Genomic DNA, 12,496 nt, shown 5'->3' with positions numbered 1-12,496 from the left:
TACTTCCTGCCAAACTTGGCCTTATTATAGGCCTTTTTATGATTCTGCACCCAATCCCAATGTGTGGGGGTTTCCTCCACACCAACAGGCAATTCTCTGACACCAGCTGGGAATCCTACACTGCAGCTCAATTCGGACCCTATCTACCTGAAGGTCGCATCATATCCCACAGGTTCATGACTCAGTCCTACAAAACTGGACCCCCTCCTCTGGGTTAGATTAACGTTCTCGAGGGGCTCCCAGAACGCAGCAAAAACGAGTTGCTTAGTAGATCACCTGTTTATTAGAAAAGCATTTAACTCAGGAACAGCCAGCAGGAAGAGATGCATAGGGCAAGGTATGGGGAAGCGGCATGGAGATTCCAGGTCCTCTGGGAGCTTCACTCTCCCCGAATCTCCATGTGTTCGTTAACACAAAAGAGGCCCAAACCACATCATTTTGGATTTTTATGGAGGCTTCATTACATATGTCTCATTGATGAACTCATTGGCCACTGGTGATTGAACCTAATCTTCATCCCCTCTCCTAACCCTGCAGTCTGGGGGTAGGACCGAAAGTTCCAACTCTCTAATCCAGCGGTTCTCAACCTGTGGGTCGCGACCCCTTTGGTGGTCGAATGACCCTTTCACAGGGGTCGCCTAAGACCATCCTGCATATCAGATATTTACATTACGATTCATAACAGTAGCAACATTACAGTTATGAAGTAGCAACAAAAATAATTTTGTGGTTGGGTCACAACATGAGGAACTGTATTTAAAGGGCCAGAAGGTTGAGAACCACTGCTCTAATCACATAGTTGGCTCCCAGCCTTCATCTCTAGGTTCTCATTAACATAAAAGGCACCTTGATGCTTCTCATCAGAGGAAATTCCAAGGGTTTTAGCATTTCTGTGCTAGGGAAGGACAAAGACCAAATAGATATTTCTTATAAGTCACATCACATTTTTTCTCCCTAAATTCAAAGGATAAAAAGTGTCACTGCAAAAATATTATCAACATACTCCCCAAAGTGTATTTTTGTATGTCTTATTTCTAACTAAAAGCATTTCTCATTTTTAAAGAATAGAGAAAATATAAATACATGGTAGGGTTGAATAGGAACATCTATATATACACCACACATATACGTTTATAGTCACATGTACAGGGTAGGCAAAAGTGGGTTTACAGTTGTGAGTATGAGAAACAGAGTTTATTCTTGGATTACTTTTCATATGAACAACTATAAATCTACTATTGCCCCACCCTGTACATACAAAGATCAGAAGCAAATGTTTCAAGCAGCAGTTCTTACCATACTACATATAATTCACACTATTCCTATGTGTTATCTACTGAAAAATAAACTGCTGCTTGCAACCCACTAAATTGATTTTCTGATCCAGTGGTTTAAAACTATTGGCCTAAGCAATCTCAGTTTTTCTTACCCAGGTACATATACTTTTAAGGAAAATAAAATTTTAGAATTTTTACCATGCAAATTTCTGCCAAGACCTTGCTAATGTCTTAGAGGATATTGTGCTTTGATTCTAAGCCATCCATGTTCCCGATGTTGTGTTACAAAAAAAGAAGTTCACGGTTACTACAGCTGTTTTGGACAGCTGTTTGAGTAACTCAGAACAGATGTCTGAGCCCAAGGTCTGACATTTAGTGGAAATGTGCTCTTGAATACCACCTCGTGGTTTACTTAACCCTGCTAGGTAATTGCCCACAGAGGGAAATACTTTTTTTAAAAAAAACTATATTAACTATATTATGTTTTCCATAAATATAAAGTATAGAGGTAGGGGAGTTACTGTGTAATTTAAATTTACAATTTCTTTGTTACCCTCTGCCACAGTTTTGACTCAGAGGTCAAGTCTTAAAGTATCAGCTAACCTTCATCTTTCATTTTCATTAAAAGTACCTGGAAGCCCAAAGAAGTTAAGTGCCTGGTTCATGGCCATTCGGCAAGTTAAATTAGCCTTCTGATCTTCTCTCAATGGCCTTACTAAACTGTTATCCAAATTAATAAAGGGGTTATATGCTTCTCCATGTAGTGATAAGCTGATGACGAAACTGTCCTGCATAATAGCCAATATAAACGGCAGGGTGTTCAAGGTGTGGATGGGTTCACATTTAGCTTTGTGATTATATCTTTCCTGATTAATCTCTAGATATATATAGTTGGCTGTTCACAGCCACTTGGGAGATTTGAGTGGCTCAATGTATATTAAACACAGGATGTTAACCAATTTCTATCTAATCTATTTATCTATCTATAATCTGTCCATCTCTCTATAAAAGTATATGTAGAAGTTGAATTCCAGTGTAATAGAAATCATTGTCTACTGTAAACACTTTCTAAATCTCCACCATTATTCTTTAGGAACACTACATGAGTAGAATGAACAATAAACATAATTTTAAATTAAACTCTTTAAGTTACTTGCCCACACACATCTGATTATTTAGCAGTCTAACAAAGGTATTTTTATATGTATGCACATTCATGAAAGAAGCGCTCCCCTAGTCAGCAGTATGATATTGGGCTTTCTCAAAATGAGGTGCCACTGTACATAGATTAATGAATGCGAGGATCCAACATAAGCTCTTAGTACAACATAAGCTCTAAGATAATTCAGGAAGCAATTAGCAATACTATGCAGGTATTTCTGCTGCTTGTATAATCGCTTACCTGCTGACCTGTGCCACATAAATTTTATCCCCAACAACCCATAGCAGCCTGTCACTTTCATACTTCCTGTCCCTTCCAAATAAGCCCACGTATATTCTGTGACATGCCTCTAAATTAGCAACCCAGCAGCTTTGCAAAACCTGCCATCCTTTAAAATTCAAGTCTTATCTGTGATTCTTTAATGGAAGAACAACGTAAAGAACCAGGGCAAAAGCAGGAACCACTGTGTTTCCTTTCTGCCTCCATGAAGGATTTTAGCTCTCATTCCTTTACACTTGGGGCCTGCAAACTACAGTCCATGGGTCCAGATCCTGGTTTTGTAAATAAAGTTTTATTGGTACAGAGCCACACCCATTCATTTACATATTGTTTACCACAATTTCTCACTATAGTGGCAGAGTAGCTATGGTAGAGCTGAAAGTCACTACAGGGATAGAGTGGCCTGGGAACCTAAAATCTTTACTCTCTGGCCTTTACAAAGACAGTTTGCCAGTCCCTGCTACACACTGTTATTTTGTTATCCATTCTAGCTCATTACATACAGCCACAGGCTTAGGTGCTGATCAACTTTGAGCTCATCAGAACTGCATTTGAATTGACTATACATTTATATCCCTGTTCATCAAAGACCCAGCATGCTTCAATATATTTCAAGTATGACCATTAGAATCTTCTTTTACTTGTATTGAAACAGAAATCCTAAGGAAGGAACTCATTCTACACTTTTCAAACTGGTCAGTGGACTGAGATAAAGAAGCTAATGGTACCCAGAAACTGACATTGAATTAAAGAATTACCACCAATCATCTTAAGTTCATACTGCCTGAGTAAATTTGACTTATCCAGACCTGACCAAGCCCTATATTTAGACTCAGGATGTGCTAGCACATTTCCCTTTTTCTCTTGATTCATTTCCTGACAACATCCCACATTGCCAGATGGACAGCCTCAGTGAATGTCTAAGGCACCTCATTGCCAAAGAATGTATTTATGAAATAAAACTTTGCTCTGGTACTTATATTTCTTGATTGATAAATAATTTTCTTCAGTATTGCATCTTATCAGTATAGAACTATGCTTAGTACAGTGGAACACATTTTTTTAACTTTTTTAAAGAAAAAGAGGGCAGTCCTTTTGTACTATGCTAATGAGCACATTGCCACCCAATGATGAGGGAGGCTCTTGAAAGAGATCAGGGTTAACAAGGCTTTGGGAGGCTCATTTACATAAAATACAGATCCTGGAGAAGTACCTGAAACAAAACCCAAATCATTTGCTGCATATTCGGCAGTGCCCAGTTGATACAGAGCTCTGAATATGGCTTGATATAGAATGGATAAAGATATGCAGCATTTATCATTCTAGTAATCGTAATTACACTCTGGAACTAAATCATATTGCTTTCTAACAACACTGTCCTTCATGAAAGTTCTGAACTCTAAAAAATAGACCAGAGAAACAAACCAGAACAAGTTACCAGCTCTTGTCATCCAAGCTAGAGGGGTAGCACACAAGGCCAAGTTGCCTAAAACACCAAAGGACTCATGGCCATGACCTAGTGGCTACCCTACTAATTCACTTCAACCAGCATTTATCAAATACCCATAGTATCAAGGTGCAATACAAGGTATTGCAGATAGAGTGGTGGGTAAGCAACATGTGGGCCCTGCCCTTGAGATCATAATCTTATAGGGGAAAGGAATTAATTCTACTACTAGACAGTGTAACTGTGAAGTACGACGATTAAAAAAAACCAAAAACATAGCTTGCTAAAGGAGTCATGCTGGCATTCATTTGAATCATCAAGGATGAAATAAAGTTCTTCTGTTCCCTTTTCCTGCCATCTGGTATGGGCCTACCACTGGGATTACCCCCACTCCCCACCTGAGGAGCTGGCACCTATTTCTTTCCTGATCTGAGTAGGGTCATGAACACTTTGCCATGAGGACATGGTCAGTCAAGCAGTTTTTATACTCTTAAGAGATTTCGGACTCAGGAAAATTCAGAAGGAAGGAAGAGGGGGAGGGAGGAAAATCATACTTAGAAAACCTTTAAATATATACTAGAAGTTTTGAGCCCTAAACTTGAGTTTTAAAAGATTTGTTTTTGAGCGGTAGCTCCATAGTTCCTCATTCTAGACTAGTAGTTCTCAAATTGTTTCAGGGAGTTTTGATCTTGGAGCTCCTCAGCGTGGTGGGTCGGGGGTGGGGAGGCATGGATCTCTTACAGTTCTGCTTTTATCTGCTGTAAATACTTGGATTTCGTAGAAGATTTTTGCTAAAGTCCAAGTTTGAAAACCAGTAGTATTTCATTTTTAAGACTCAGGAGCTAAAAGGAAATTGCATGCCCAAGGCATGGAGTATGGTCAAAGGGCTCTAATTTTCTGTCCAATTATATTATCATCGAAAAGTTCCTCATCAAAACCTGATTTTCAAAAATAAGTGCATACATATAGATGTGGGATTCTATAAAGCGAATAAGGCTAGTGGGTCTTTAGCCATGGACTCTCAAGTCTGCTAATACCTGCTGACATGAGGAAGTTGAAGGCTTATTCCTGGCTCCGGCTCTGTGGCTTGCCCATTAGTGGGATTGATCTCCTTCCCCTTTTTTCTTTCTTTTCCTCAAATGCCCCCAGTCCCACTGTGTGCATGCTCAGCTTCTACCAGGTGGAACAAATTCTCCGAAAAGGATGGAGTCTGTCATCTATGTGATATTCTGCTTTGCATTTGGGGTGCGGAGTTTGGGCACACAAAGACAACTACTGTTTATGTTTCAGTGTGTTGATTGTCAAGTCCAGAGTAAAGAGATTCTGAGACTTTTGACGTTAAGCTTGACATTCTACAGTTGCTCTTAAAAACAATGTTCGATTTGTCAGATTTCTATGCTGTGCCAGTTCTCATCCAGTTTTCCCACATGACCACCATGGATTCTATAAGTGCTATCTCCTGGATCGTGTTATCTGTTTACACTGATTTAAGTGTGTGTAAAGGTTATTTGACTGGATGTGTCTTTTGGGGTGTTTTTTTTTGTTTGTTTCTATTTTTTTTTCCAGAAGGGAATAAATGAATTGTCATCTCAACATTAGTTTGGTAAAAGAAGCAAATTGGTATGAAACTGTATATATATGCATGATTTTTTTCCCTTTCTGATATCTCTACCTCTTCCTCTCTCTATTATTAAAGGAAGAAATACCCCTGGGAAGCCAATGAGAGAGGTCAGTGAGATTCAGACTCACAGCCATGGCTTCTGTCTGTCTCATCCCGCTTTCTATGTTTGACGTTTGTGTAAGAATTGTGTGCGTGCACGCGCATGTATGTATTACACATGTCATCGTGTAAGGATGGTAGTCACCTCTCCACTTGCAGCTCATGAGGAACAGTCCTCAAATATTCATTGCCATTGTCATCACCATGACGACAGGACCACGGGTCGCGGGGAGCAGGAATCTCTTTAAAATGGCAAACTTCCGTAGTCCCTGGGTTGGAAGCCTGCAGTTCATCATCTGTTGCCATTTGCAACACAAACAAAAATCTTCTAAATAAATTTAGCCTTGGACATAACTACCTCCAGGACCCTAGCATTTTCTGCCAGTGCATTTGGGTTGTATTCTTTTGGGATGTCTTCGTTTTGTCTTGTTTTCTTTCTTTTTTTTTTTCGGGGTCTCTAACTCTCTTCCTTTCCCACTTTAGTTAATATTTTTTGAGCACTTACTGTGTGCCAAGCACTGTTCTAAGTACTTGCCATCTTTTTTCCTATATACACTTCACAAGAAGCCTATGAGGTACTCTTATTAACCCCATTGTACAGATAAGGAAACAGGGTAAGTGCAAGGGCAAACTGTGTCCAAGGTGACGGCGTTTGAATCCAGGCAGTCTCCAGAGCCACACTCTTAACTCTTATGCTTTACTGCCAGGTTGGAAAATGGTGTTGGAAAGGCTTGTGTCATCTCTACTTGCCCTTTAGAGAGGATGCTTATTTTGCATTTGGCATTTGAAGCCAGATAGAACGTTAACCAATTAGAGGTAAAAAATGAACGTTGGGAGTCTTAAGAGTTGTTGGGGTTTTTTATGCCTCTTTTGGTGTTAAAAGGGTTAGGATATGGCGTTATCACTGTATGTGGTTTGGGGTTTTACAGTGAAAGCTGCTTCATGCTTCTATTCTACCAGGAATATTAGCTAGACATTGAATTACCTAATCAAATGACGATTGGATGACAAAGTGTTGAGTGATAGCCCAAGTGAAGTAAAATTGTCTTTACCAAGAGTTTAGTACAAAGGACGTGAGAAGGAAAACTCACTCGTGGATGGCAATAGCGTGTATTCATCTGGGAGGCAGACTGGGTGGGTGGAAAGTCCTTAGAAGAGACGGTTTTGGATCCTTAGCAATAGGATGGACAAGAGTAGCCACTCGTTCATTTAAATATAAGGAGTCATACTGGGAATTCTGCCACCAGGCCATGCAAGCCTGATAATTAAAGGATAATTGAATGATCCTTCAGTGTGTCTACACCAGTGCAGCTTCCAAGGCTTGGCGCGGTGGGGTCCCAGGGAGGGCGTGGTAGGCTGGGAGGAGAAACTGAGGAAGCCTGAATCGGTGAAGCATTGAATGCTCCTGACGGTTTGCCTGGCTCACATACTTCTTATGTGAGACGTCCCGGGTTCATTCTGATGGTAAGTGCTCCTTAACATTTATTTTAACTTGCAAAAAGTTACACCATAATCTTGACCACCCTGAACATGTTTCTCTGATAAATGGATTTTAGAAAAGGCCAGCAGCTATAATTGAAGTCATATAGGCATTTGGAAACTTCACTACCTGAGGTACATGATAGTCAATTAAGTTTCCAGAAAGCCAGAGAACCAAAATAAGAGCGATATTTTTTTCTTTTTAAAGAAATATATTTTATTGGTTTTTTACAGAGAGGAAGGGAGAGGGATAGAGAGTTAGAAACATTGATGAGAGAGAAACATCGATCAGCTGCCTCCTGCACACCCTCCACTGGGGATGTGCCCACAACCAAGGTACATGCCCTTGACCGGAATCGAACCTGGGACCTTTCAGTCCACAGGCTGACGCTCTATCCACTGAACTAAACCGGTTAGGGCAATAGTGATATTTTTAATGCTATGAAAATACCCCAAATGTATAGTAGACCAGATCTTTCCCTCCCCAAAGATGAAATTATAGAAAAGGAAAGATAAGCAGATTTCACTGCAGTATTCTGGCTTTACTTTGGCCATTTATTTGGGCATTATATTTTTTAAAAATAGAGTGCCAGATTGCTATTGAGGTCTTGGCTCGCTGCCAGAAAGTCTCAATTCCAATCACGGCGGAAAATAACTCCCTTAGGCAGCGGTGGCGCGTGAGACTGGATGTGCCACAGTTCACGCCAACTTGGAAAAACATACCACTGCCCTAATGTTCAACGCATGGTGCCTTTGTGTTCAACAATCCTTGCATTAAAATGGATTAAATTAATACATTCTACAGATGTATTTTTGTGTCGGCTTGTTCCTGACGCTGATTATAGATGCCTGAATCCCGCCTGCTTTTCAGTGCCTTTCGCGCTCATAATATAAGATTTTAATTTTGACTTTAGGAATACCTGTCATGTAAAATTAATGGCCTCTCTAATGTTCTGCTTTATACACTGGACAATAGAACCAGGGTACAGCTCTATTTTCTGTATCCATAGCAGGGTGCAGTTTTATGCCTCCAGTGGATTGAGATATATGATTCTTTGAGGCAGTATTTTGTCAAAGAGAGAGATTTCTTTTCTGGCTCTAACGAAAACATCCATGAAAAACATTGGAATCACTATTCTGGTGAAACAGGTATTTGTAAATAAAGTGACCAAAGGCCTAATGTAGATATGGTGAGGTGACTGAACACCATTTTTCTAGCATAGGAACAACCGTGAGATCATTTGGTGAACATGAACCGGCTAGACAGGTTGAAAGGCCACCTACCATTCTTTGGCTGTGTGTATGGTATATTAAGAATAATGAGTAATTTTACCGGGTAACTTTTTCAATAGCAGATGTACCTAGAACTCATGCCTTTTGAGAGACTCAAGAGTTTTCTGTTCGGGTAGTAACTGATCACCATGTCAAGGAGCACAAGCACCATTTGGTTATATACAGTAAGTCCTCACTTAGCATCAGCAGTAGGTTCTTGGCTTTAAGCGAAATTACATACGATGAAACCACTTTTGCCATAGGCTAGTTAATATCAACAAGAGTTGGGTTCCTACGACAGCTCACCAATGTTATAACAAAACAACGGTAAACAAAATGTTATTCAAGGACCTGCTGTAATCTAGAAATGCATTCACTTGTCTTTATTATCTTTATAACTGAAATCCACTTCTCATAGCAGACAATCTAAAATAGGCCGGTTTTGATTATTATCAATAAGCCAGTGGGAAAAAATGAATTCTTCCCTGTTTTATGTTTGTAACATATTTTCTAGCTACAAGGTGGACTATATGTGGGTAATGAGAAATAGTTGGAATTCTATTCAGATATCAAATTGAAAGGGTCTTGAGTTTTGTTTTTAGTGGCTTCGCTAATTGCTGTTAAGATGGCAAGTAATTAAGAATGTACAGTTAGCCCATCCATTTCCAATTATGCATGAATAATTGCGATTTCCCAGGGTTTCAGGGCAGTCAAAAATAGATACAAGGGAAGCCCTCTAACCTAATGGCATCAGTTATATATCTGTGCTCTAAGCTCAAAAGAACAGCAAAGGACCCCCTGTCTTCCTGTGGTTATTGATGGTTTAGAAAATCCAATGACTATTTCAGTTCCACTGAAGGCTGCCAAACACTTGGCCCACTCTCTAAGTAGTACATATGTTTTGTTAAAAGTTTTTATGTTTGCAATCTCAACCAAAATCCATAGTGATTTTTTAAAAATATACTAGTAATTAGTTCTCACAGAAACTCTTTGCACTGATAAGTCCAAAGAGATTTATAAACTTGGTCACCTTTTAATGGCTGAATGGCATTACAGTTTTAATAAGCCTTAGTTTGATCTGGTGCCATCACTGTGTAAGTGCGCACCTATGAATATTCTCCAGATCCTCTCTCTCTCTCTCGTATATATAAAAACGACATCTCTTGAAATAAATATTCGGACAGAATACCTGTCCTAGTCTATCTTTAATTTTTATAGAGATTTTAACAATTACTATGGCAATCTGTAAAGTTGATACATGGCAAGGTAGTAATAGCCTAGTAAAGCATTTTTCATTTCAAAGGCAGTACTTGAATAGTGGAATGACTTACTGATGTCCAAGAATTAAAATAAGCCATATAAAAATATGAAAAGTCAAGCCATGCAGTATGTCTCAAATCATTTTACTCTAGATCGGAATTTTGCCACAAAGTACCCAGGGATATTGTGCTGCCTCTGTGTTCTGTGCTGGGGGATTAATGCCAGGTCATGTCACATTATTAAAAGGTGATTCTGATAGTTAACCCTCATTTAGGAGATCAAAACTCGACTCACAGGACACCCAAATCCATGCTAAACATGTGGGTCATATTATAATTAGGCTCTAGTCTAGAGTAATTTGGAATGAAAAGTGATTTTTATTTTGAAGTTTTCTAATTCAAACATTAATAGTGTACAGAAAGGTCTCATCAAGAGTTTCTTTTTCAACCCAAGTAAAAGCAGAAAGCGAATAGCCACCTCCACCATAGCCTTAGATCCCAAGAAACTAGAAACACCAATCAGAAAGGATATATGCACCCCTATGTTCATAGAGGCACAGTTTACCATAGCTAAGATTTGGAAACAGCCTAAGTGCCCATCAGCAGATGATTGGATTAGAAAACTGTGGTACATCTACACGATGGAATACTATGCTACAGTAAAAAAGAAGGAATTCTTACCATTTGCAACAGCATGGATGGAACTGGAGAGCATTATGCTAAGTGAAATAAGCCAGTCAGAAAAAGATAAATATTACATGATCTCACTCATTTGGGGAATATGATGAACAACATAAACTGATGAACAAAAACAGAGATAGAGACAGAGAAGCATCAATCAGACCGTCAAACCTCAGAGGGAAGGTAGGGGGGAGGGTGGGGGTAAGGGGCAGAGATCAACCAAAGGACTTGTATGCACGCATATAAGCCTAACCAATGGACACAGACACCAGGAGGGTGAGGCATGAGGGGGGGGGGGCGGCAATGGGGGGATAAGGACACATGTAATACCTTAATCAATAAAGAGAAAAAAGTGAGCCAACAGTTTGAAACAGCATTGAAATGAAGATTTCATGTCATGGTGATGGTAGTAATGATAAAGGTGATGGCCATAGACAGGCAATGGTGGCGGTGGTGTAGATAGTTATTGTGATGATTGTTTAATAGTAAAAAAAAAAAAAATCTAGTACAAGGAAAGGGTGAAATATTCCTGTGATGAGGGAAATCTTGTGCTTACCCATGGAATCCTTTTTTAAATATATACTTTTATTGATTTCAGGGAGGAAGGGAGAAAGAGAGGTAGAAAGATCAATGATGAGAGAGAATCATTGATGGGCTGCCTCTTGCACACCCCCCTACTGGGGATCAAGCCTGCAACCCAGGCATGTGCTCTTGACTGGAATCAAACCTGGGACCCTCCAGTCCGCAGGCCAACACTCTATCTTCTAAGCCAAACCGGCTAGGGCTCCCATGGAATCCTTTTGTTCTATATTGAGAAGATGAGTGCGGTCTTGGACATTTTTCTACTCAAATGGCAACAGTAGCCTGACCCAATATTAAGCTAATACTAACAATGTGAAATGTCTTCATTAACAAGGCTTTGCTTCTTCCTGGAAACTGGTGGAAATCCAACCCTGTTGTATATATCCTCGATGCAGCTTCTGTGTTGTCCTCACCAAGAAATGGGGAATGGTTTCCCAGATGGCAAAGAGCCGGGGGGTGATGCTTGCACCTGTGTGAAGTCTCTCTCTCTCTTTGTTTTCCAGGACACAATGTAGGAAGCCTTTTCCACTTGGCAGATGATTTGGGCCGAGCGATGGAGTCCTTAGTTTCAGTCATGACAGATGAAGAAGGGGCAGAATAAATGTTTTACAACTCCTGATTCCCGCATGGTTTTTATAATATTCATACAACAAAGAGGATTAGACAGTAAGAGTTTACAAGAAAAAAAATCTATATTTTTGTGAAGGGTAGTGGTACTATACTGTAGATTTCAGTAGTTTCTAAGTCTGTTATTGTTTTGTTAACAATGGCAGGTTTTACACGTCTATGCAATTGTACAAAAAAAAGTTATAAGAAAACTACATGTAAAATCTTGATAGTTCAATAACTTGCCATTTCTTTATATGGAACGCATTTTGGGTTGTTTAAAAATTTATAACAGTTATACAGAAAGATTGTAAACTAAAGTGTGCTTTATTTAAAAAAAAAAAAGTTGTTTATAAAAACCCCTAAAAACAAATACACGGGCGCACACACACACACACACACACACACACACACACAAACTTTGAGGCAGTGCATTGTTTTGCTTCCTTTTAGCGTGATATCCATATAAAATTCATGGCTTTTTTTTCTTCTTGCATATTGAGATAAGACTTCTTCTGACACTACCAAATGACTGCTTCACATTGCTCTCTTGAGAGTTGTTGACTGAGTGGAACGGGCTGTGGGTTTCCGTTGTCCACATCTATATGTCTATAAGTATGGAGATACTATAGGTATATAGATAAATAGATAGCAATTTCTAGAGACCTTTTAAATTTCTTGTTCAAATGTTCCTGCCACTTGCTAATGGCGAGAAATTGCTTCTGGTCATTC

At 39.4% G+C, this 12,496-nt stretch overlaps 1 protein-coding gene across 5 annotated transcripts in view; it reads left to right on the top strand.

Moving 5' to 3' along the window:
• DMD (dystrophin) overlaps positions 1 to 11,777 on the top strand; it is a 2,781,977-nt gene extending 2,770,200 nt beyond the window's left edge. For 3 of the 5 annotated variants that reach the window (XM_081115406.1, XM_081115408.1, XM_081115407.1), the window contains one exon: positions 11,662 to 11,777. In XM_081115406.1, coding sequence (XP_080971532.1) covers positions 11,662 to 11,759 — 98 coding nt within the window. In that variant the 3' untranslated portion in view covers positions 11,760 to 11,777. Of the gene's footprint in view, positions 1 to 5,861; positions 5,894 to 11,661 lie in introns of all 5 variants that reach the window. The other 2 variants (XM_081115404.1, XM_081115405.1) reach the window with 1 other exon arrangement.
• The last annotated feature ends 719 nt before the right edge of the window (positions 11,778 to 12,496 follow it).

This window comes from Myotis nattereri (assembly GCF_964212035.1).
Source record: "Myotis nattereri genome assembly, chromosome: X".
In the NCBI taxonomy this organism is placed as follows: Eukaryota; Metazoa; Chordata; class Mammalia; order Chiroptera; family Vespertilionidae; genus Myotis; species Myotis nattereri.
This window is presented reverse-complemented; position numbering and strand designations above follow the sequence as displayed.